This window comes from Orycteropus afer, unplaced genomic scaffold (genome assembly GCF_000298275.1).
Source record: "Orycteropus afer afer isolate SDZICR_OR568_19922 unplaced genomic scaffold, OryAfe1.0 scaffold00035, whole genome shotgun sequence".
In the NCBI taxonomy this organism is placed as follows: domain Eukaryota; kingdom Metazoa; phylum Chordata; class Mammalia; order Tubulidentata; family Orycteropodidae; genus Orycteropus; species Orycteropus afer.
Window position 1 is genome coordinate 1,445,815 of NW_006921622.1, and position 22,206 is coordinate 1,468,020.

General features: G+C 39.9%; 1 protein-coding gene across 1 annotated transcript in view; it reads right to left on the reverse strand.

Moving 5' to 3' along the window:
- RSU1 (Ras suppressor protein 1) overlaps window positions 1–22,206 on the reverse strand; it is a 305,614-nt gene that overhangs the window by 127,109 nt on the left and 156,299 nt on the right. Inside the window, exon 7 of the mRNA XM_007936330.1 lies at window positions 6,352–6,484. Coding sequence (XP_007934521.1) covers window positions 6,352–6,484 — 133 coding nt within the window. The remainder of the gene's footprint in view (window positions 1–6,351; window positions 6,485–22,206) is intronic.

A 22,206-nucleotide genomic window follows, 5' to 3' on the forward strand; every position in this document is an offset into this window, starting at 1 on the left:
GAAGAATGGATAACCAAACTATGGTACATACACACAACGGTATACTATCCAACCCTAAAGAATAACACAGAATCTGCAAAACACCACATAACATGGATAAACTTGTAGGACCTTATGCTGAGTGAAATAAGTCAATCACAGAAGGACAAATACTTTATTCGTCCATTAACGTAAAAAGTCAAGGAAAGGTTTATATATGGAAGGAAACTTTCTTTGTTGGTTACCAGGGGTGTGAGCAGAGGGGAGAGAACACTGCTAGATAGGTAGAGACAAGTTTGATTTGGGTGAAGAGGAGGGCAATATACTAAATGTGAGTGATCAATATGGTGGCACTGAGGAAGAGGAAGACACAAAGAGGTGTATGGGAGGTACAGACAACAAAGATGAACCCTTTTGCACATATAGTACTGTGTTGTCAGTGAAGGCAAACATTGACATACGGGTAGATAGATGGGTAGACAGGCTTAACTATTAGGTATGTCTATGCAGGGGGGAGTGTGCCCAAGACCATGTATAGGGTTGGCAGACAATGTTTCTACAAGTGTATCTGTATGTTCTTAAGAATGTCCAGGTATATAGTAGAGTTGACAAGGAATAAGGTTGTAGTCACTTCTTGGCCACAGCCAGCTATCCAGAGGGAGAGAGTAGTTGGAACTGTGGGCTCAGTACCATAGTCACAGGGGACATCAAGCTCAATTGGCATAACATACTACACAAAAGCATTGTTCTATGTTCTACTTTGGCAAGCAGCGACTGGGATCTTGAAAGCTTGCAAGCGTCCACTAGATGCAACTCCTTATCCAGAGCAAAGAAGAATGAAGAAAACCAAAGACTGATGGAAACAATTAGTCCAAGTGACTGGTACACCATGCAATCTTCAGCCTATACGACTATGAGACCAGAAAAAATAGATGGTGCCCGGCTACCACTATCAATCACTTGGAGGGGGACCTATGTAGGAGATCCTGGATAGAGCGGGAGAACAATGTAGAACAAAACTCAAAATCATTAACAAAACAAAACAAAAGGACCAGGTTTGCTGCTCTGATAGAGCTTGATGGAACTACTGAGACTATGGCCCTGAGCTGCCCTTCAGGTCTGGAATTCAACCCACTCCTGTGGCTTCCAGCCAAACAAAAGACAGGCATATGAGCTGAACATTTACATTAGGTAGATACACTCCTTGGAGAGAACAATCATGGGAGAATAGACAGGCTGTGTATACACAGGGAGACAGCTCAGGGGCAGGAGTGAATGGGAGGGAAGGACATAGGGAAGAGGTAACTATGGGGAGGAAGTGGTAGGGGAGCTGTTGCATTGTGGGAAATTGCAGTCAATGTCATGAGACAAAGTATATGTGAGCTGCTGTATGGAAAAGTGAATTTGCTCTATAAACTTTTACCCAAATCACAATTAAAAAAAAAAAGAAAAGAAAATCTCATCAACGTTTCAAAAGATATAAAATTATAGAAAAGTAAAGTTTCAAAGACTCAGAGAAACTTTGTATCAAATAAATTGTGAAAATGCATAGTGAAAAGGGAAAAATACTAATTATCTATGCAGTACATATGAGTAACAGTGTTGGAAAGGAAAAATCCTTTTTAAAGTAAAATATTTTTAAATGTTAAAAGCAAAATTAAGTGGTCAACAAAACTTTAGGGTTAAAAAGTTAGATTTAGAAATACCATTTGACCTAGAGAAAAAAAAATGTTAGGTATCCTTCCTCACATAGTCTATAGTGCTCGTGGTATCTTAAGGGGTGAAGTATTAATTTACCAGGGTAATAAATAGCTCATGGCCACATACAGAACATATTAGCAACTAATTCAAAGATTAACAGTTGAAATTATATCCTGACTTACGCTTTTTCAGCAGGGTAAACATACTTCAACTCCTTGAGCTGTGACATGCTTACTATTTAGAGATTCAGCAATATTATGTGACTTTACCATTTAAAGTGAACATGAGACAAGAGAGGTCACATTGATACTACTACTCACATAGCATATTTTATGGGTTTCCCTTTTCTCATCGTTATTTTTTAGCCACATTAGTTAAATGCAACACATTTACATGCAAGTAGGTCCAGAGATGTCAAAAGTTTGAATCATATTTTCTTTTATGGAGAAAATGTGATAATACATTTATTAACTTAAAAAAAAAGAACCAAATATACATCTGTAGCATCTATAAAGGAAATATAAATCACTAGAAACAAAATATATAACATTACTTTTTTAAAACAAATCTTATGTCAAAAATTTTAGGAAAAAAAAATTGGTTCTTCAAATTCATGTCTACTAAAAAGGAGTACTGTTTTCCTGTGACTTAATTTCAGCTATATTCATATACAGCAATGAAAAAGATAAATCTCCATTGTTCTCTGTATACTTATTGTCACCATGTAAAATTCACTAACTGCTAGAAAGGTCCTTAATGTTTAACCCTCTTTTCCTTCCTTCTGCACGTATTTATAAAGCCATCTGCTAGTTCTGTGTATCCATTTATACTTCATCAGAAACTAATAAGGTTTACAGAGTTTTTGTTAGACATGATTTCTTTCTGCGAAAGACTTTTAAAATAGATGGGATCACCTATTAGATTTGAAATACTCTAGCCTTTTGGTAGACCAGATATATCTGTTAAATTATTTAAGGATCTTCTAGGCCACTGAATCAGCAGCCAGTAGAAGATACTGCAGCTGCTTAATAAAGCCCAATTAAGTCCATTATAGCCTGTAAGAGGTTTGCACACAGTGCAGAAACAAAGAAAACATTACTTAGTTTTAATTCTACAATTTGAGAAACAATAACAGGCAGATTAAAGTATTCTTCCTTATAAATCAAATAAGCTACTTTATTATGCTAGATTTCTAGTGAAGACAAATTTCCAGCATTTTTCTCATCACTGCCCTCCAGGCACTACACATCACTTTGTATAAATATTCCCACTGACTAGGATGAAAAGTTGTATGGCTAGTCTTCGTTTCAGATTAAAGGACACAACAAAATAATAAACAAGTGAGTATGGAACCTTTCTCCAAAGAAAAAAGAATGCCACAAGTCAGGAAGCGCAAAGCAGCCTGTGAGTTATGCCACCCTGGAAATGAGGCTTTAGGACTGCCGTGCTCCGCAAATTGCAGCCTTCACAAGGATGCCTATTTCCAAATGCCTCTTTCTACCAACACGCTTCCAGCCTAACATTTGTCAAACCTTTTCTTTTGTTAAGAGTTAACTTGTCAGTTTTTAAAATGGCTTGCGGTTTTCTATCCATCTTCCTTGATGGAAATGTGAAAAGTGTGAGTTACTCCCTTTCACAAAGAATCTTGTCAAGGATCCGGAGTCCAACTTGACTGTATCTCCTGGGAAAAATCCACCTTCTGGAAAACTAACAAGTGATGACTCTCCTATCATAATCCAGCTTCACAGAAATAAAAGAGGTCAAATAAGGAGATAACAACCATCAAATTAGGAGTTAGAGGGTGCTGTATAACTCAGCAACAGTCTGAAAATGCTTAAGCGCTTGTAGATCTGATCCTCAACCATCCCACTAAGCAAATTATTTTACTTTAACAAAGCAAATAACTGATAATGGTAAATGCAATGACAACAGTCAACATGTTCTCTCTGCTGAAACTACAATAAATTAACAAAGAGCTAGCTCCACATGAGAACTGGTAATGAGGATGTGATTAATGTCCAATATGTACTCAAAAGAACAATCTCTTGAAAAACTATACCTCACAATCCTGCCAGACATGCCTCCCCACACTGCCTCCTGCTTAAAAGCACAAGCTCACATCTTCATCAAGTTAAATCACCTCAAAGTATTTTAATTCTTCATAAACATGGAATTTGTTGCTTTGTTTCAAGGGTCTATGTCTGTGTCTCCTCATGAAGTTCATTAGGGCCTGTGAATCACATAATCCATCATTCTCTGCCTGTTGCAGCTCTAGACTCAAAAGGCTTCCAAGGATGTGCTTAGAACATGAATGTCACTGTGAAAGTTGCCCACCAACGTGAATGAAGAAGAACATTCCTGAAGTTCTCCACTGCTCACATTTAGATAAGGGGTTAATTGTTTGGAGGGAGAAAAAAAGGAATGTTTAGTGGCGTTTTCAGTGCCAGAAGAATTTAAAATATAAGCTCATGGGAGTCTAAAGATTTTTTAAAAAAAAAGTGAGGTTTTTTTTTTTTTTGGAAGGAGTGTATGTGGCTTAAATAAAATGTGACAAATAGTGAAGATCAAGAACTACAGGCTTGAGAATTGGAGATCTAAGACTAAAGTACTGAATGAGAGATTTTCTCTTTTTAAATGACTTTAATGACCAAACTTCCTTCCCTGGAGGCCATCACATGTACAGCTTTTAAAAGTGGCCAAGTACCTGCTAATTAGCATAGTATTTTTCTCAGATAGTTGGGAAGGATACTAAAAGTCCTCTAATTATGAAGCAGCTGCTTAAAATATTAAAGAAATAAGTTGGGTACTAATTACACGAGGATACACTAATATATGCTTATGCACATAAAAAAGGACCTACATTTAAAAAAATCAATGTATATTACCCTGGCAAAGCATAATGGTGGCATTTTTGTACAAAACTTAAAGAAAAAGACTACAAGTTCGACTCTCTATCTTACTTTGCTCATATTCCGTATTTCTTGCTAGTATGTTTGATAGCTACTATGTAAGATTGGGAAGAGGAGGACAGAAAAACTGAAATAAAGAGTGTGGCCTACATTCTTTTCCTTCTCTGGGACAGGAAGGGAGAACTGAAAGGGAATTCACAACCAAGTCCCTGCCCTAGGAGCTCAGACAAGAGCATCTTCCCAGCAGAGGCTTAACAGTCTCCTCCAGAAGCAGCCAATAGGTACTGAGAGGTTGCCATAGACAAGAGGACTGGCTCTCCTAAATCTCCCATTTAGTTCTGCATAAAAGGTAATACAATTCTCCATGAGGAAACAAAACACACAAAAAATAAGCTAACAAGCAAACGGCTAAGATTACTCCCAACCTCAAAAACAGAGATAATAAGAATGTATGTATCAAATATATTACTGATTGTATATTGTCATATAGCCCCTTTCAAACAGCTTATTATCAATTAATTTGACCAAAGCAACAAACCTCACCTGTTCGGAATCTTAACCATGTTCAAATTATTACAAATAGTTTGTAATAACATATTACGGCTATTAATTGTCCAATAATGATTTAGCAGTAAAGAAAAATTCATTAATTCACCATTTAGTCGTTATAAATGACATTAAAATCAGGAGCACTCTCATGTACCATATATTGTAATTCTTCATAAATTCACGTATGGCAGGCAGAGAGTGGTAGAATTCCTTCCAATTCCGAAACACTGAGTAACAAAAAGGGAAGAATAACTAGGGTTTAGGGATAGTTTTGGTAGCATAGTGCCTAAGGCACTTGACTGCTCACCAGAAGGCTGGCAGTTCAAACCCACCAGCCACTCCTCGGAAGGAAGGTTGGGCAATCCTACTTCCGTAGTGATACTGCCTTGGAAACCCAAGGAGGGGTCGCTATGAGTCGGGGCCGACTCGACGGCAAACAACAACAACAAGGGATAGTTTGGGTTTTCTAACTATGGTTAAGTATTAGTCTACTAAGCCAAAGGTTGGTGGTTAAAACCCACCTGGAGATGCCTCAGAACTCAGGCCTGGAGACCTGGTTCTGAAAGATCATAGCCCTGAGAACCTTATGAGCAGTTCTACTCTGCACACATGGCGTCACTGTGTATCAGAATCCACTCAGTGCCAACTCACAACAACAGGGATGGTTTCCCACAATTCCCCTTACCCTCAACTAAGGACTTGAAGTATGGTGATGATATGACTTTAAGTTAATTGATTTCTCCTCCTTTTTTTTCTATCTTTTCTTTTTCACTTAGAGATACTATCTTCTTATTAGAGTAAAAGCTTCTAAAGAATAGAATGATGTTTTCTTAATATTCACGACTGATTTTATAAATAAACTGCTTAGTAAAGGAGTGCAATTTTGTTCACAACATTTGTAATGCTTTGCATTCAAAGAAGAAAAAATACACTCTGATCTTAATGCATCTGGTGAATTTTCTTAGTGCCATGAATATTCAACTAATTTAATACTTAAAAAAAATTTAAAATTGGTATAAATTGTTTTACAATGAAATTTTTAAAAAAAGATCTATAAATAAGGGATAGTTACCATATGCGTTTTTAATAAATATTTAAAAACACTACCAGTTAACTGCCACTAATATGACAATGTCACATATTTTTAAAAAATCAATTATATAAATACTATGAAACCACAGCATACCAGTTTAGAAAACCATAAGCTACTTACTACTTGTATGTCTCAGAACGGATGTATTCAAAAACATGGGACACACCAAGTTGGAACTGGTCAGCAATTGGGGTAACCCACGGATTGTTCTCTGCTTTGAATACCTGCTTCTGCCCAGTTAAATCCAAGTTTCCTGTAAAGATGGAGGGAAAAAAAAGGGGGAAGGTCATTTCATTCAATACAGACCAGGGATGTTCTTCCCAGTTACACAGCACAACTCTTACACCTTCTGGGTCATTTGATTTCATTTTCTTGGATTTCTTGCCCCAAGTCACCACTGGTACACGAAGTTAGGGTAGTTTCCCTGGCCTAAGAAATGAAGAACAAAGGAAGGAAGAAAGATAGGAAGGGGAAAGGAGGAAGGAAGGAAACAGGGAGAGAGGGAATGGAGTAAGGGAGGAGAAAACCTGGAAGAAATTCTTGCCAATGTTCATATGCCTTATTTTTCTAGGTATTTGCTAAAGAGACTATAAAGATCTGTTCAAGATCCAGAGAAGTAATGAAGAGCGGAACACACTGAAATCCCTTCCTGGCAAAGTGCATCACTGCTTGCCCCAACTGATCAACCCTTTTTTTAATTTTTTAATGAGCCAAAATAAATAAGAATGCAGAAAGATAAGGTTATTGCCCAAGTAGAAGCATTATTGCTTTACTTATGTACCATAAGCACATCTGAGAATCGGCACTAAAGGAATTCCATTAACATGGTAATGACAGAAACTAACATTTGTAAAGTTCTTATTAGTTTACAAATTGCCTCTTGAATACATTTCTCCATTTAATTCTGCAGCAACCCCTATGTATGGGTAGTTATTAGCATCATTTTATAGGTGAAGAAACGGAAACCTGGGGAAGTTTGAGTGACATGCCCAAGATCAGAAAAATGTTAGCATGGAGCTATGAACCTAAGAATCATATATTTTGGTTCCAAATTTTACGTTCTTTTTACAATGCCTGGTGAGGCAATCAAATTAAATTTCAATCTAGATCAACCAAAGATGAATTAATCAAAGTAGTGCAAGTAAGTCAGCAGGCACCACCTTCTCTGGGTATAATTTAGGTTGATGATCAGTCCACTCTGTCTACTCTGGTGTGTGTGTGTGTGTGTGTGTGTATGCGGTATATTTTAAAATGAAAAGACAGTGTGTGAAAGAACTTTCTCTACATGCTCATCTATGAAAGAGAAAGAGAAGGACAGAGAGCTTAAGCAGCAGAGAGGTATGTGGCTTTATTTGACAACAGACTCACTGAAGGCCTCTCCCTAAGAAATCCTACCCAGGAAGTCCATTTTCAGGATCCTGGTCCATAGCCCAAAGCCATTTGAACAAACATTCTGACTCCAGGAGCTATGGTAGCATAGTGCCTAAGGCATTTGACTGCTAACCACAAGGATGACAGTTCAAGCCTACCAGCCACTCCGTAGATGGAAGACTGGTACAGATTTACAGCCTTGGAAACCCAAAGGGGGTCACTATGAGTCAGAATCAACTTAATGGCATTGAGGTTTTTTGTTTTTTTTCATGGCAACACCATATGCTTTGCAGCAGAACTTACTCTATAAGGTTTTCAGTGGCTGTGACCTTTTGCAAGTAGATCACCAGGTCTTCTGAGATGCCTTTGGGTGGGTTTGACCACCAACTTTTTGACTTATAGCTGAGAGTTTAACTATTTGTGCCTCTCAGGGATCTATTTGAATATAAACATCCAGCAATGATTCTTCCCAAGACACAACCAAAGTAACATATTTGACTTGTTCTGAAGTTCTACTACCAATTCTAATTGATAATTCAGGGTAATAAAAATTTATTCTGGGATGCAAGTACACTACTAAGCAACTTATTCCCTAGCTGATCTGAGTTTTAAAAATGAAAGATGAAAGAAAATTTTTTACAGTAAGATGATATAATCTTTCTTCTTAAAACAGAATTGATATTTTGAATCCATTTTTTATAGTAACTATTCAGAAAAAAAGAGAAAGAAGAGACCAATAGAAAAACAATTATAATTCCACAAAATGCTTTTAAAGAAAATAGATATACTAAATATTAAGATGGTATAATTCATCATGGTCTTGCAAAGCTACTTTAGAATTTGTTGGTGTTAAATACAAAAGTAAGCAGATACATTTCTAAGATTGTCAATATTGTCAATTTCCTCATATTAATGGTTAAATATCACCATTAGTCAGATATTAAGTCATTTGGGAAATTAATGAGCTTGATTCTCTAAACCATGAGTCATAAAGCTGCCTAAAGCCAATAAAAATCTAAGGGTTGCATTTATTCTACTTAGCTGGGTATCTTACTTACCTGTGTTTGATTCTGTTGATAATGGCTTGTCATTTATCTTTTTGGTTTTTAACTGTATTGGGGGAAAGGACTTTTGATGCCCCAAGAATGAATAATCTTCTATTTAAATTTCTCTATAATCCTTACTTTCCCTTAAGATCTGGTTTGCTGTACTTTATGGTCCTCCTTCCATATTTTTCCCTCATTATTCCCTTTTCCCTAATTTCTCCTTTCCTAAAACTAAACATACTGGGGGAAAAAAAAAAACATCCATTTAAAAATAAGCCTGTATTTCTGAAGTGTCATGTTTCATATGCACAATGTGTATGTTGCCCACTGTTCTTAGGAAGGAGTCCCTGGATGGATGGTGTTAAGGTTAATTCATTAGGCTACAGTTGTGGTTACCTAGTGCCTCTGACAGAAATATACCACAAATGGGATGGTCTTAACAAACAGGAGTTTATTCTTACAATTTGGAGGCTTTAAGTTCAAGTTCCAAATGCCAGGCTCTAGGGGTTGGGTGAAAGCCCCTCAACCTAGGGGTCTAGCTCTGACTCCTGCTCCCGGCCCCACTGGACCTAGAGGCATTTCTTCACTCAGACAGCTGCTGGCTGCTGAGGCTGAGAAGCCTCAAGGGTGACAAGTAAAAAGGCACAGTCCCGATGTTACCAAATCACACGGCAGGCCATTAACTTAAGTTCATTGTAAGTCCCAAGGTCGGCAGAGTATAGCAGGCTGCTAAACAATGACACGGCTACATGCAGGGTCCAAGCGTGCCATAGGCTAGAGACCATTCCCAAGCCTTCTCCTTATATACAGGAAGCAGACCACATCCCAAAGGCTACTCAGCTGCTTGTGGTAGATCCCACCATAGAACTGATTGCCAGTCTCATCATGGGGAATAACTACCACCAGCTGCCCAGCCACTCAACCATGCCCAGCCAAACTGACACACAAATATAACTACCACAGCTACCAACCAAAAGGTTGAAGTGCCTTGGAAGAAAGGCCTAGCAGTATACTTCAGAAAGATCACAACCACTGAAAAGTCTACACACATGAGGTTTGCCATGAGTAGGAATCGACTAGAGGGCAACTCATTTGGGTTGGTCCTTAGGAAGCAAGGGCACTGAGGGAAGGCCAACATACCAGGCAACAGTAACCATGGTGCAGAACTTAACTAAGAATGTGGAGGTGGAGACTGTGGAGACAAGCAAGTATCTCTTAAAATATTAACCTACAAAACAACTTATTCTTACGTATTGTCATCTTCCTGCTTTCAAGCCTCCAGTCCTAACACACTGGTAACAGTATGGAATTAATCATGGGAAAAATAAAAAGCAACTTTTTGGGAAAATGTATGTATTCTAAAATGGACTTAGAAAAAGGAGCTACGAAAACACAATTGTGTAAGAAAGTGAAGTAATTCCTAAGCAGAAGGGTATCTCTGATAATATCTGTTTTGCTTTAAAAATGTCTTTCCTCCTTGCCTCTCCAAGTTGGTTATCCTACTCAAACAGTCTGACATTTTAATTGGTAGAGTTTTATCTGTTGAACAGGCATTCAAAACTTCCTATCATTTACACATGAACACGAACTAATTCATCTAGAATGCTTTCTTTTTGACATCTGTTTCAGATGGGGAGCAAGGGAATATGACTTTTTTTCCTTTGGGGAGAAGAGTGGGAGGAAGGGGAGGGAAAGTAGCAGCTGTACGTGGAGCACAGAGCACTGTATTTTTAGGACCATTGCTCAGTGTAAGAACAAAGTGGACCAGGCAAAAAGGATCAAGAAAGGGAAGAGGAAGGACAGCATAGACAAGTCTCAGCTACTCAAAATTTGCCCAGGGATGACTAGGTACCTGACAGTAAGGGAAAGAAGACCCATTCCTTCTCCTAAAAGGCATCAAAAGCGTTCTTCTACCAAGTTCAAGGCTTTCACCAATAATCTGAAAGTACATTTACGTGATGAGCAAAGCAGGTTTTAATGAACTATCTTTGAACTCAAGGTAAAGGTGGATATTCTTATGGGAAAGGAGAACCTGTATTCTATCATTGACAACCTATAAGCCCACTAGGGAATGTACCCAGTCTCTTGTTTATTTATTAAGTCACTTGCTAAACTTGTAAGTCTCCTCTGAAAATAATGTACTCAAGTTTTATGGTCCCTAATTGCCACACATAGAAGACAAACCTAGGGGAATACTGCAGAGAAAGGTCAGCCATGATCTCTGGGCCCTTTTATCTGAAGCCTCTAACCCCTAGAGATCTGTCAATCCCAAGTGATGTCTCAATTTAGGTGCTGTCAATGGACACGGAGGAGGCACAGAGGATTGCTAATGACTTCTGCTAACTGGAGCATGTGGGAAACTCTGGATGGCAGCTAGACATACTTCCTTCAGGGAAAAGGAGTCTTATAGTGATGTCTGAAAGTTGGATAAACAGAAAGAACCATGGGCTATTCAAGAGCATTTTCATTTACATCTCTTCAAACCCATCTGTACACTCCAGCCGGGGGGGTGGAGTGGGAGTAGGACAGTCCCCCAAACCTCATTTGTTTATTTTAGTATAAAACAATGCTACTGAACAAAATGTACAGGTGCTAGGGAGCCTAACAGGAAAGAATGACTCAGGTTCACTGAGGGAAAAAACAAAAACACTAGCTGTTTGTTTGCCGCTATGTTTCCTTTAAACAAAGAACCATAAAAACCTCATTTAATATCCATGACAAGCCTTAAAGGAAGAAACTATTAAGATGACAGAGATGGAAACCGCATTAGCCAAACTGAGAACTGACTCTTCAGAGTTGTAACTGGGACTTGGAGTAATGGGATGTGCTTATTTTGTTTTCCAAGTTAATGTCACTGGTGCATAACACTATTCCTGCTTCTGTGCACAGCTGTAATCCTCCCAACCAGAGATCTGTCTCCAGATCTCTTACCTCAGTTTGTGCCTGCTTGGAATACAGCCATTTCAGGAGAGGGTTAATATAATCAGAGTAAAGCTAGACTATTACATTGTGTGAAGAGATGACACCCATCTCATATTGGCCTAGCAACAAGTTACCATTACCTCAGCACAGCTCATCTGTCAGCTGTCTGAGGGAGGTTCTCTTTTAAGTAATAACATGCAGGAAGCATTTCACCCCACTGTCTGTCAGGCTGCAAGCGCCCTAACTGCTACATGCTTCAGTGCATCTAGTTAGGAGCCCTCACCCATCTCCTTTATTAGAAGGCTGAACAGCACACTGGTGGTGTTCTAACAAGGACCAGGCGGCAGGATTAAGCACTGTGACAAAGAGGATCTAATAAGCTAGAAAGTGGTGCATCTACAGACACGCTGGCTGGCTCCCAGACATAGATTCACACTGCTCACTCTCCAGTCAGAAGGCGTAGGCCACAGGGGAAGCCAGCCAGCACCGTGATTAGCAGTGACCCTCTGACCGATGCTGCTATGAAGATCATATATCACTCAGAGGCTTATTCTGAAATTGCAAATTGGATTTTCCACTTTATTACCTGCAAAAGAACCACATATGCTGCTTCCCAATGCCTCACGTACAGTAAGCTTTCCTGTCCAACTGCAATTTTGTAAACACTAAATCATGTAGAGCAATCTTCTTGCTAGTTATAAATGTGATTGAATGCAATAGGCAGTTGTGGCCCCATTAATAAGCATGCTCATGTTCACTTATGGAAATTGGCCGTTTCCATAATCACGTGGCAAAAATTCTTCCCAAGTACTCAAAATACTGAAACATGGTCAGTACCATTATTTGTTACCTATCATTTGTAACCAAATCAAGGGGATTTGGTTAAATTTCTCACATCATCAGAGTCAGTCTCTTCTTTCGTACTTTCCAAATACCACAGAGGGTTTTTAAAATTAATGGCTGCTAAAAAGGCAGGCTTTTTTATTCATAAAAATCTAAGGCCACAGTCTAACAAGGTAAAACTAGCAAACTATGGTTGATTGGGTTGTCCATCATGAATAAACTAGTTTTGCTCAAACACAGATAATTGATTCACTCAGCTAGGGATCTAGATGGCACATGATGGCAGCTGAAAGATCATCTCTGTGCTGCAATGAATCTGTAAATAGATGACAACCAACACAGAATAAAAGCCACATTGAGGGCTGTTTCACATATAAAGACAGGGTCTATGCTTAAGTCTCTCTAATTCTCATTACTAAGTATTGGGCTACTAATTATAGGCATAGATGATTATAGATAGCAACTGGATATGAAAGGTTTCTTCTTTCCCTTTAGCAACACATTTCACAGAATAGAAAATGATGATACCCACTGCCATCAGTTGATTCTGACTCATAGCAACCCTACAGGACAGAGTAGAACTGCTTCATATGGTTTCCAAGGCGTAAATCTTTATGGAAGCAGACTGCTTCATCTTTCTCCCATAGATTTGGTGGTGAGTTCGAACTGCTGACCAAATAATTAGCAGTTGAATGCTTTAACCACTATGCCACCAGAACTCCTGAAAATGATAAAGACTGTAAAATGATAGTTATATCATAAAAGCACGTGTTTCCAGTAATAAAACACACTGGAAACAATCAGAATGCCTACCAACAGGGGATAAGCAGAATAACGTATGCTTCCATTATACCGTGAAATGTTATTCAGTTATTAAAAAGATTGAAATAGATTTATTTGTATGTACTGGCCTGGAAAGAGGTCTACCTGATGGTCAAAAAAAAAAAGGGGGAAGATGATACACTAAGTTTGTTATTATCTAAATTTGAAAAAAAAAAAATACAAAAGAAATGACACATAGGTGCATGAATAAATGTTAATGTTAATAAAAAAGAATGAAAAAGAAGAGAAGGCTGCCTATCACATTGTTACTGTTGTTTTCCCGAAAGAAGTGAAATTAAAGTGGTATGGCAACTGGGACAAGCAGAACAAAGGGTAAACTATTAATTTTTCTTCAGAGAATTTTATGTTGTTACAAGCATGTAGTATTTTCACAATTAAAGTACTGTGTAAACTTTCACCCAAATCACAATAAAAAATAAAAGTACATCAAAAAGGAAATTGTCAAAAACACATTAAAAATATATGATGCATGCTATTTACTACAAAAGAGCATTGTTCTTAAAATGGCATCATCCTAGTGGTGGTCCAGTGCCCCCGTCTGCTTTCTAGATGATGATGATGATCTATAAAGCCCTACATGAATTAAGGACCTCTCTCTGAAGCTTTGTCTCAGTTTCTGAGTATCATCAGTGAAATCAAAGGAGATTGGTGTGGTTCATGACATCTCTTGCCTGTAATCTGTGGGGAAGGCCATGCCATACTGTCATTCTGGCAATTATCTGCTTAGCCTTTCTGGCAATGCATTTTAAAAATGGGCCTTGTGTGCATTTATTACAACAATGCAGTGCTGCTTTTTGATACAGACATGAATAAAATATTATTCTTCTGATCTAGTCAGGGGAAGAGTACAACTTAAATAAAAATATTTGAAAAAAAAATTAGTATATGACTCCAACAAAGTCAACATCTAATTTATATGTATGTTGGTGTGAATAGGTTGAGATACTATCTTACCAATGAGGAAAAACAGCATTTTACATTTTTCTCTCTAAAGATCTTCTAGTCTTTCTTTCAAAGCACATTAGTATGGTATAAAACCTCCATCCTTTTGGTTAGCAGCCAAGTGTATTAACTGTTTGCACTACCCAGGAAATATGAAGGTCCTCTGCTGCTGTGTGCCATCAAGTCAATTCTGACTCCTGGCAACCCCATATGACAGAATAGAAACCTCTTTATAGGATTTCATAGGCTGTAATCTTTATGGGAACACATTGCCAGGTTTCTCTTGTGGAGCTGTTGGTGTGCTCGAACTTCCAAAAGGTAAGTGGGTTAAGTCCACCCAGAAAGGTACTTCTGAAGAAAGGTCTGTGGATTTACTTCCAAAAAAACCATCTACTGAAACTCTATGGAGCACAGTTCTATATTGATGCACATGGGTTGCCAGGAGCCAGAATCAACTTGATGGAAGCTGTTTTTGTTTTATTAAAAGTTCTATTAAGGACACTTGGGCTCTGGTGGCAGAGTGGTTAACACATCTGGCTGCTAACTAAAAGGGTGATGGTTCAAATGCACCAGGCACTCTTCAGGATGAAGATGAGGCAGGCAATCTACTTCCATGAATTTTAAAGCCTTGGAAACCCTATGGGGCAGTTCTACTCCATCATATAGGGTTTCTATGAGTCAGAATCAACTCAGTGGCAATGGATTTACTCTTTTGGTTTTGTTGTTGTTGTCAGGTACCATTGAGATGTATTAAGGAATTTTTTTTTTTAAAAATGCACAAACCAATGCATACTTCTTATTATCATCAATATAATTATAATAGCTATATATTATGTACCAGATGTAGTTTCTGGAGCATTGTATGTCATTCCAAGGAGTCACAAAAATCTTGTATGAATGCTCTAATAGTTGGAGCTGTATGTCAACTTGGCTGGACCAGTTGTGTGTGGTTTAAGCAGTTGTGATATGAGTTATTCCCATGATGGGATCAGAGGTATATGTTTTGAGCAGCCAATCCGTAGAAAAGGAATTTCCCTAGGGGTGTGGCCTGCTTCCAATATATTTATGGACATCCTGGGAAAAGAAACACTCTTCTCTGGATCGGAATCCCGTTGTGCTGCCTACAACTGTCCATGAGTGAACAATCCACCATTCGGCCTGGAGATCTTGGATTCGTCATTTGGTGGAGTCAACAGCCGGTATACTGCCTGCCAACCTTGAGCTCCTCAGCCTCTGCAGCTGTGTGAGTCGGGAAAAGCCTCCAACTTGATGTTTGATCCAAGAACTTGGGACTTGCCAGCTTCTGTAAGTGTGTGAAGGAGCTCTGGTAGCTTAGTGCCTAAGGCACTGGAGTGCTAACCAGAAGGCTGGCGTTTCAAACCCATAAGCCAGTCCTTATGGGCAATCTACTTCTGTAGTGATACTGCCTCGAAAACCCAAGGAGGGGTCACTATGAGTCGGGTCCGACTCGATGGCACATAACAACAAGTGTGTGAGCCATTTTTCTAAGATAAATCTCTCTTTCTCTATATGTATGTATAAGCTTTACTGGTTTTGCTTCTCTAGAGAACCCAGGCTAACATATTTGGTACCAGGAGTGGTTCTAGAGAGACAAAATCATGAGGATGGGCTTCCTTAATTGGTTCTCACCGATTCTGGTTTGGTTCTCCAATTTGATTAATCGTAAAGGCACTGGTAACTCTGCCTCCAATAGTAAAGAGGGCCCTGTTAATCCGTGGCATGAGGTGGCAACATAAATATACAAAATAGCACCACCAATAGATCAAGTACTTGTGAGAAATGAGACTCTGGGTAATCGCATATGTGATACTTTTCTGCAATTCTGTCAGCATGAGGAGTGTAAGGAAGCTGGCTGGTTGGTCCTACTTACACTAGACAAAGTGGTAAAGAGCGAGATGAGCTCAGGGCTGCTGAGTCATGGCTTAAGTACCGCATAAAAGACCTCAGTGTTCCCAGTTGTGCTCTGAAAGAAAGCCTCATTCCTTCTAGTAACAGGGCTGATATTGCCGATGACCAAACCCAGAGTCTTATTGTAAGGGTGGCTGAACTACAACACCAATTGCTGATCCAGAATGGTGTCTGAAGTTAAAGTGAGGGCAATGATTGGGAAAAAATGGGATCTAGAAACCTGGAATGGGGTCATATGGAAGATGAGGATATGGAGCCTATAAATTGTTAAATCCCTCCCAGATGAAGGGATCACTGTAAACCCATTATCCCCTCTACCCCAGTTTGATGGGATTAGCCCAACTGTTCCTGATGGGTCATCGCCTGAGGAAGAGGCCATGGAAAACATTCCTGAATGTTCTTAGGAACTGCTCCAACCACCCATTGTCGCTGCTAGACCTATAACTAAAGTTAGGTCCAAGTGAGCCCCAAAAGGTGAAATAGAAAGTGTGACTGAGGAGGTGGTATGCTACACCTGCAAAGACCTACTTGATTTTGCTAACACGGACAGACAGAAACCTGGAGAATATGTATGGGAATGGGTACTGAGGGTGTGGGATAATGGTGCAAGGAATGTAACACTGGATCAATCTAAGTTTATTGATTTAGGCCCACTAAGTATGGATTCTTCATTCAATGTTTCAGCTCGAGAGGTTAGAAAAGGATCTAATAGTTTATCTGGTTGGCTTACTGAAGCATGGATTATGTGGTGGCCTACCTTAAGTCAAGTGGAAGTACCAGACCTGCCTTGGTATAATGTAGAAGGTATCCAGAGGCTTGGGGAAATTGGCCTGTTAGAATGGATTTATCAGATTAGACCCCTGGAGCCAGAAATGGAGAGTCCAGAAGACACACCTTTTACCAGTACAGTGAGGAACAAATTTGTGAAGGGAGCCCCAGCATCCTTGAAGATTGCTGTGATTGCTATTTTATATAAACCTGATTTGAGAGTGGGAACTGCTCTAATTGAACTAAGACACTTAACTACCATGGGATTGATTGGACTTTGTGGTAGTAGGGGCCAAGTGGCAGTAGTTAATTGACAAAGGCAAGGTGGGCATGATTACTATAATGGACAGTGGAGCTGAAAACAGTCATTAGAATACTCTGACTTGTGTGGAATTATGGCACTGGCTACTAAGGCATGGTGTTCCTAGGAGTGAAATACATGGCAAACACACAAAATATTTACTTGATCTGTATAGACAGAATTCTAGGTCACATGAACAGCAGCCTAGATTGAATCTCCAGAATACAGAGTCACTATGTCTCAATCAGTTCCCATACTTGAGTCAGTTTACACACCCACCACCCTTTGAATGAAGGGGAGGAGGCCAGGTGCCCTTGAGGAGGGACCCCAGTACATTGCCAAAAAATTTATAATGTCAGTCTTTCTCCCAGCCTTCCCCAAAGGGATCTGAGGCCTTTTACAAGAGTGACTGTTCATTGGGGAAAAGGGAATAGTCAGACTTTTTGGGGATTACTGGACACTGGCTCTGAACTGACACTAATCCCAGGAGAATCAAAGCATCATTGTGGCCCACCAGTCAGAGTGAGGGCATATGGAGGTCAAGGAATTGATGGAGTCTTAGCTCAAGTGCATCTCACAGTAGGTCCAGTGGGTCCCTGAACCCATCCTGCAGTGATTTCCCCAGTTCCAGAATGCATAATTGGAACACATATACTGAGCAATTGGCAGAATTCTCACACTGGGTCCCTGACATATGGAGGGCTATTATGGTAGGAAAAGCCAAGTGGAAGCCATTAGAACTGCCGCTACCTACAAAAATAATAAACCAAAGCAATACTGCATCCCTGAAGGGGTTGCAGAGATTACTGCCACCATCAAGGACTTGAAGGATGCAGGAGTGGTAATTCCCACCATCTCCCCATTTAATTCACCTATTTGGCCTGTGCAGAAAACAGATGGGTCTTGGAGAATGATAGTAGATTATCGTAAACTTAATCAGGTGGTGACTCCAGTTGCATCTGCTGTTCTTGATGTGGTTTCATCGCTTGAGCAAATTAGTACATCTCTTGATATGCAGCTATTGATCTGGCCAATGCCTTTTTCTCAATACCAATTTCAAAGGACCATCAGAAGCAGTTTGCCTTCAGCTGGCAAGGCCAACAGTATACTTTCATAGTGCTTCCTCAAGGGTATATTAACTCCCCAGCACTATGTCATAAGTTAGTACATAGGGTCTTGATCACCTTTCTCTTCCACAAGACATCACACTGGTCCATTATATTGATGACATTATACTGACTGGACCTAGTTAGGAAGAAGTATCAATGAATCTAGACTTATTGGTGAGACATATGTGTGCTAGAGGGGGAAATTAACCCAACAAAAAATTCAGGCATCTTCCACCTCAATGAAATTTCTAGGAGTCCAATGGTGTGGGGCATATCGAGATATTCCTACTAAAGTGAAGGATAAGTTATTGTATCTGGCTTCCCCCACAACTAAAAAGGAGGCACAATGTCTGGTGGGCCTCTTTGGATTTTGGAGGCAACATATCCCTCATTTGGGTGTGTTGCTTCAGCCTATTTATCAAGTGACTTGGAAAGCTGCTAGTTTTGAGTGGGGCCCCGAACAACAGAAGGCTCTGCAACAGGTTCAGGCTGTCATGCAAGCTGCTCTCCCACTTGAGCCACATGATCTGGCTGATCCAATGGTGCTTGAAGTGTCTGTAGCGAATAGAGATGCTGTTTGGAGTCTTTGGCAGGTCCCTACTCATGAATTGCAATGAAGAACCTTGGGATTTTGAAGCAAAGCCCTGGATCCTCTGCAGATAATTACTCTCTTTTTGAGAAACAGCTTTTGGCTTGTTGTTGGACTTTAGTAGAGACTGAATGCCTAACCATGGGCCACCAAGTCACCATGAATCCTGAGCTTCCCATCATGAACTTGATGTTGTCTGACCCACAGATTCATAAAGTTGGATGTGCACAGCAGCATTCTGTCATTAAATGGAAGTAGTATATCAGAGATCAGGCTAAAGCAGGACCTGAAGGCACAAATAAGTTGCATGAGAAAGTGAATCAAATATCTATGCTCTCTATTCCAGTCACATTACCTTCTGTCTCCCAGTCTGCACCTATGGCCTCGTGGGGAGTTCCTTATGATTAGTTGACTGAGGAAGAGAAAACTCATGCCTAGTTTACAGATAGTTCTGCATGATATGCAGGCACCACTTGAAAGTGGACAGAAGCAGCACTGCAGCCCCTTTCTGGGACTTCCTTAAAGGACAGTGTGACGGGAAATCCCAATGGGCAGAACTTCAGCGGTGCATCTGGCTGCTCATTTTGAATGGAACAAGAAGTGGCCAAATGTATGACTGTATACATATTTGTGGGCTTTGGCCCATGGCTTGGCTGTATGGTCTGGGACTTGGAAGGAGCATGACTGAAAAATTGGTGACAAGGATGTATGGGGAAGAGGTATGTGGACAAATCTCTCTGAATGGGCCAAAGGAGTAAAGATATTTGTGTCTCATGTGAATGCCCACCAAAAGGTGACCTCAGCAGAGGAGGACTTTAACCAATTAGGTGGATACGATGACACGTTCAGTGGAAACCAGCCATACATTTTCCCTAGCTACTCCTGTCATTACTCAATGGTCTCATGAACAGTGGCCATGGTGGCAGAGAAGGAGGTTATGCATTGGCTCAGCAACATTGACTCCCACTTACCAAGGCTGATTTGGCTACCGCCACTGCTGAGTGCCCAATCTGCCAGCAGCAGAGACTAACACTGAGTCCAGGATATGGAACCATTCCTTGGAGTGATCAGCCAGCAACCTGGTGGCAGGTTGATTACATTGGACCACTGCCATCATGGAAAGGACAGTGTTTTGTTCTTAATGGAATACATACTTATTCTGGATATGGATCCACCTTCCCTACACGCAATGCTTCTGCCAAAACTACCATCCATGGACTTACAGAATGCCTTATCAACCATCATGGTATCCCACATAGCATTGCTTCAGATCAAGGGATTCACTTCACAGCAAATGAAGTGTGGCAATGGGCCTATGCTTATGGAATTTACTGGTCTTACCATGTTCCCCATCATTCAGAAGCAGCTGGCTTGATAGAACAATGGAATGGCCTACACAAAGTTCTTACACAATTACAGCATGAGCTAGGTAGCAATACCTTGAAGGGCTGGGGCACTGTTCTCCAGGAGACTGTATATGCTCTAAGCCAGGATCCAATATATGGTGCTGTTTCTCCAATAGCCAGGATTCATGGGTCCAGGAACCAAAGGATGGAAACGGGAGCAGTACCACTCACTATTACCCCTAGTGACCCACTCAAAAAATTTTTGCTTCCTGTCCCTGAAACCTTATGCTCTGTGGATCTGGAGATCTTAGTCTCAATGGGAGGAACACTTCCACCTGCACACACAATACTGATTGCATTGAACTGGAAATTAAGAATGCCACTTGGCCATTTTGGCTTCCTCATGCTTCTGGATCAACAAAGAAGGGTGTAGTATCTGGTGTGATAGATCCTAATTACCAAGGGGAAATTGGAGTGACATTATATAATGGAGGTAAAGAGGAATATATATGGAATACAGGAGATTCTTTAGGACATCTCTTAGTACTACCATGCCCTGTGATTAAAGTCAATGGAAAATTAGAGCAACCCAATTCTGATATGACTGCTAATGGCCTAGACCCTTCAGGAATGAAGGTTTGGGTTACCCCACCAGGCAAAGAACCAAGACCATCTGAGGTGCTAGCTGAGGGCAAGGGAAACACGGAAGAAGGTAGTTGTGAATATCAGCTACGACCATGTGACCACTTGCAGAAATGAGGGCTGTAATTGTTGTCTTTCTTCATTGTATATGTGCTTCAAATATTTTTGTTTTCTTCTGTTATAAACTGTGAAGTGTAAACAAGGTTAATGCATTTCAGTTGTATGTGTGTCAATGTATCACATTAGGTGCAAATGTGACTTTATAATTGTCCTTATTTAGAGATTATATATGGTTATCAAGATGTGTCCAACTGCCAAGTTGACAGGGGGTGGACTGTGATAGTTGGAACTGTGTGTCAACTTGGCTGAACCACAATTCTGTGTGGTTTAAGCTGTTGTGATGTGCATTATTCCCATTATGTGACTGGAGATATATGTTATGAGCAGTAATCCATTGAAAGGGAGTTTCCTTAGGGGTATAGCTGCTTCCAATATATTTATGGACATCCTGGGAAAAGAAACACTCTTCTGTGGATTGGAATCCTGTTATGCTGCCTACAACTGTCCGTGAGTGAACAATCCACCATTCGGCCTAGAGATCTTGGATTTGTCATTTGTTGGAGTCAACAGCCGGTACACTGCCTGCCAACCGTGAGCTTGTCAGCCCCCGCAGCTGCGTGAGTCAGGAAAAGCCTCCACCTTGACATTTGATCCAAGAACTTGGGACTTGCTAGTTTCTATAAGTGTGTGAGCCATTTTCCTAAGATAAATTTCTCTTTCTCTGTATGTAAACATAAACTTTACTGGTTTTGCTTCTCTAGAGAACCCAGCCTAACACAAACACTATAACTATTATCTCATTTTAAGAAAGAGAAACCAGCTAAGATTCAGGGAGGTATAGGCCCATACTCAAGGCCCTGTGGCAAAGCTGAGATTCAAAGGCCAATTTATCTGGCTTTTCCAAAGCCCCTGGTCTTTCTAGTATATGACACTGATGTATTTTCCCTCCACTGTAAAAACATACTGAGATATCATGAGAATATTCAACAATGTAACTTGGTTTAAGGAGCATTCGGGAGACGTACACAAAAAATAGACCCTCATCTTCCTCACAGGGCCAAGAATTCCATCAGTATGACAAATGTCTTCATGTTTAAGGCCTTGCTGCTTCCAGGTTTCAAAGTATAACATCAGAGTAATGCATATGGTGCATACATTTTCATCAATATGACAGTGTAAATTTTTTAAAAAATAGTTTCTTTATTGTTGCTGAGAATATATATAGCATATCAGATCAGACATCAATTCAACAATTTCTACACAT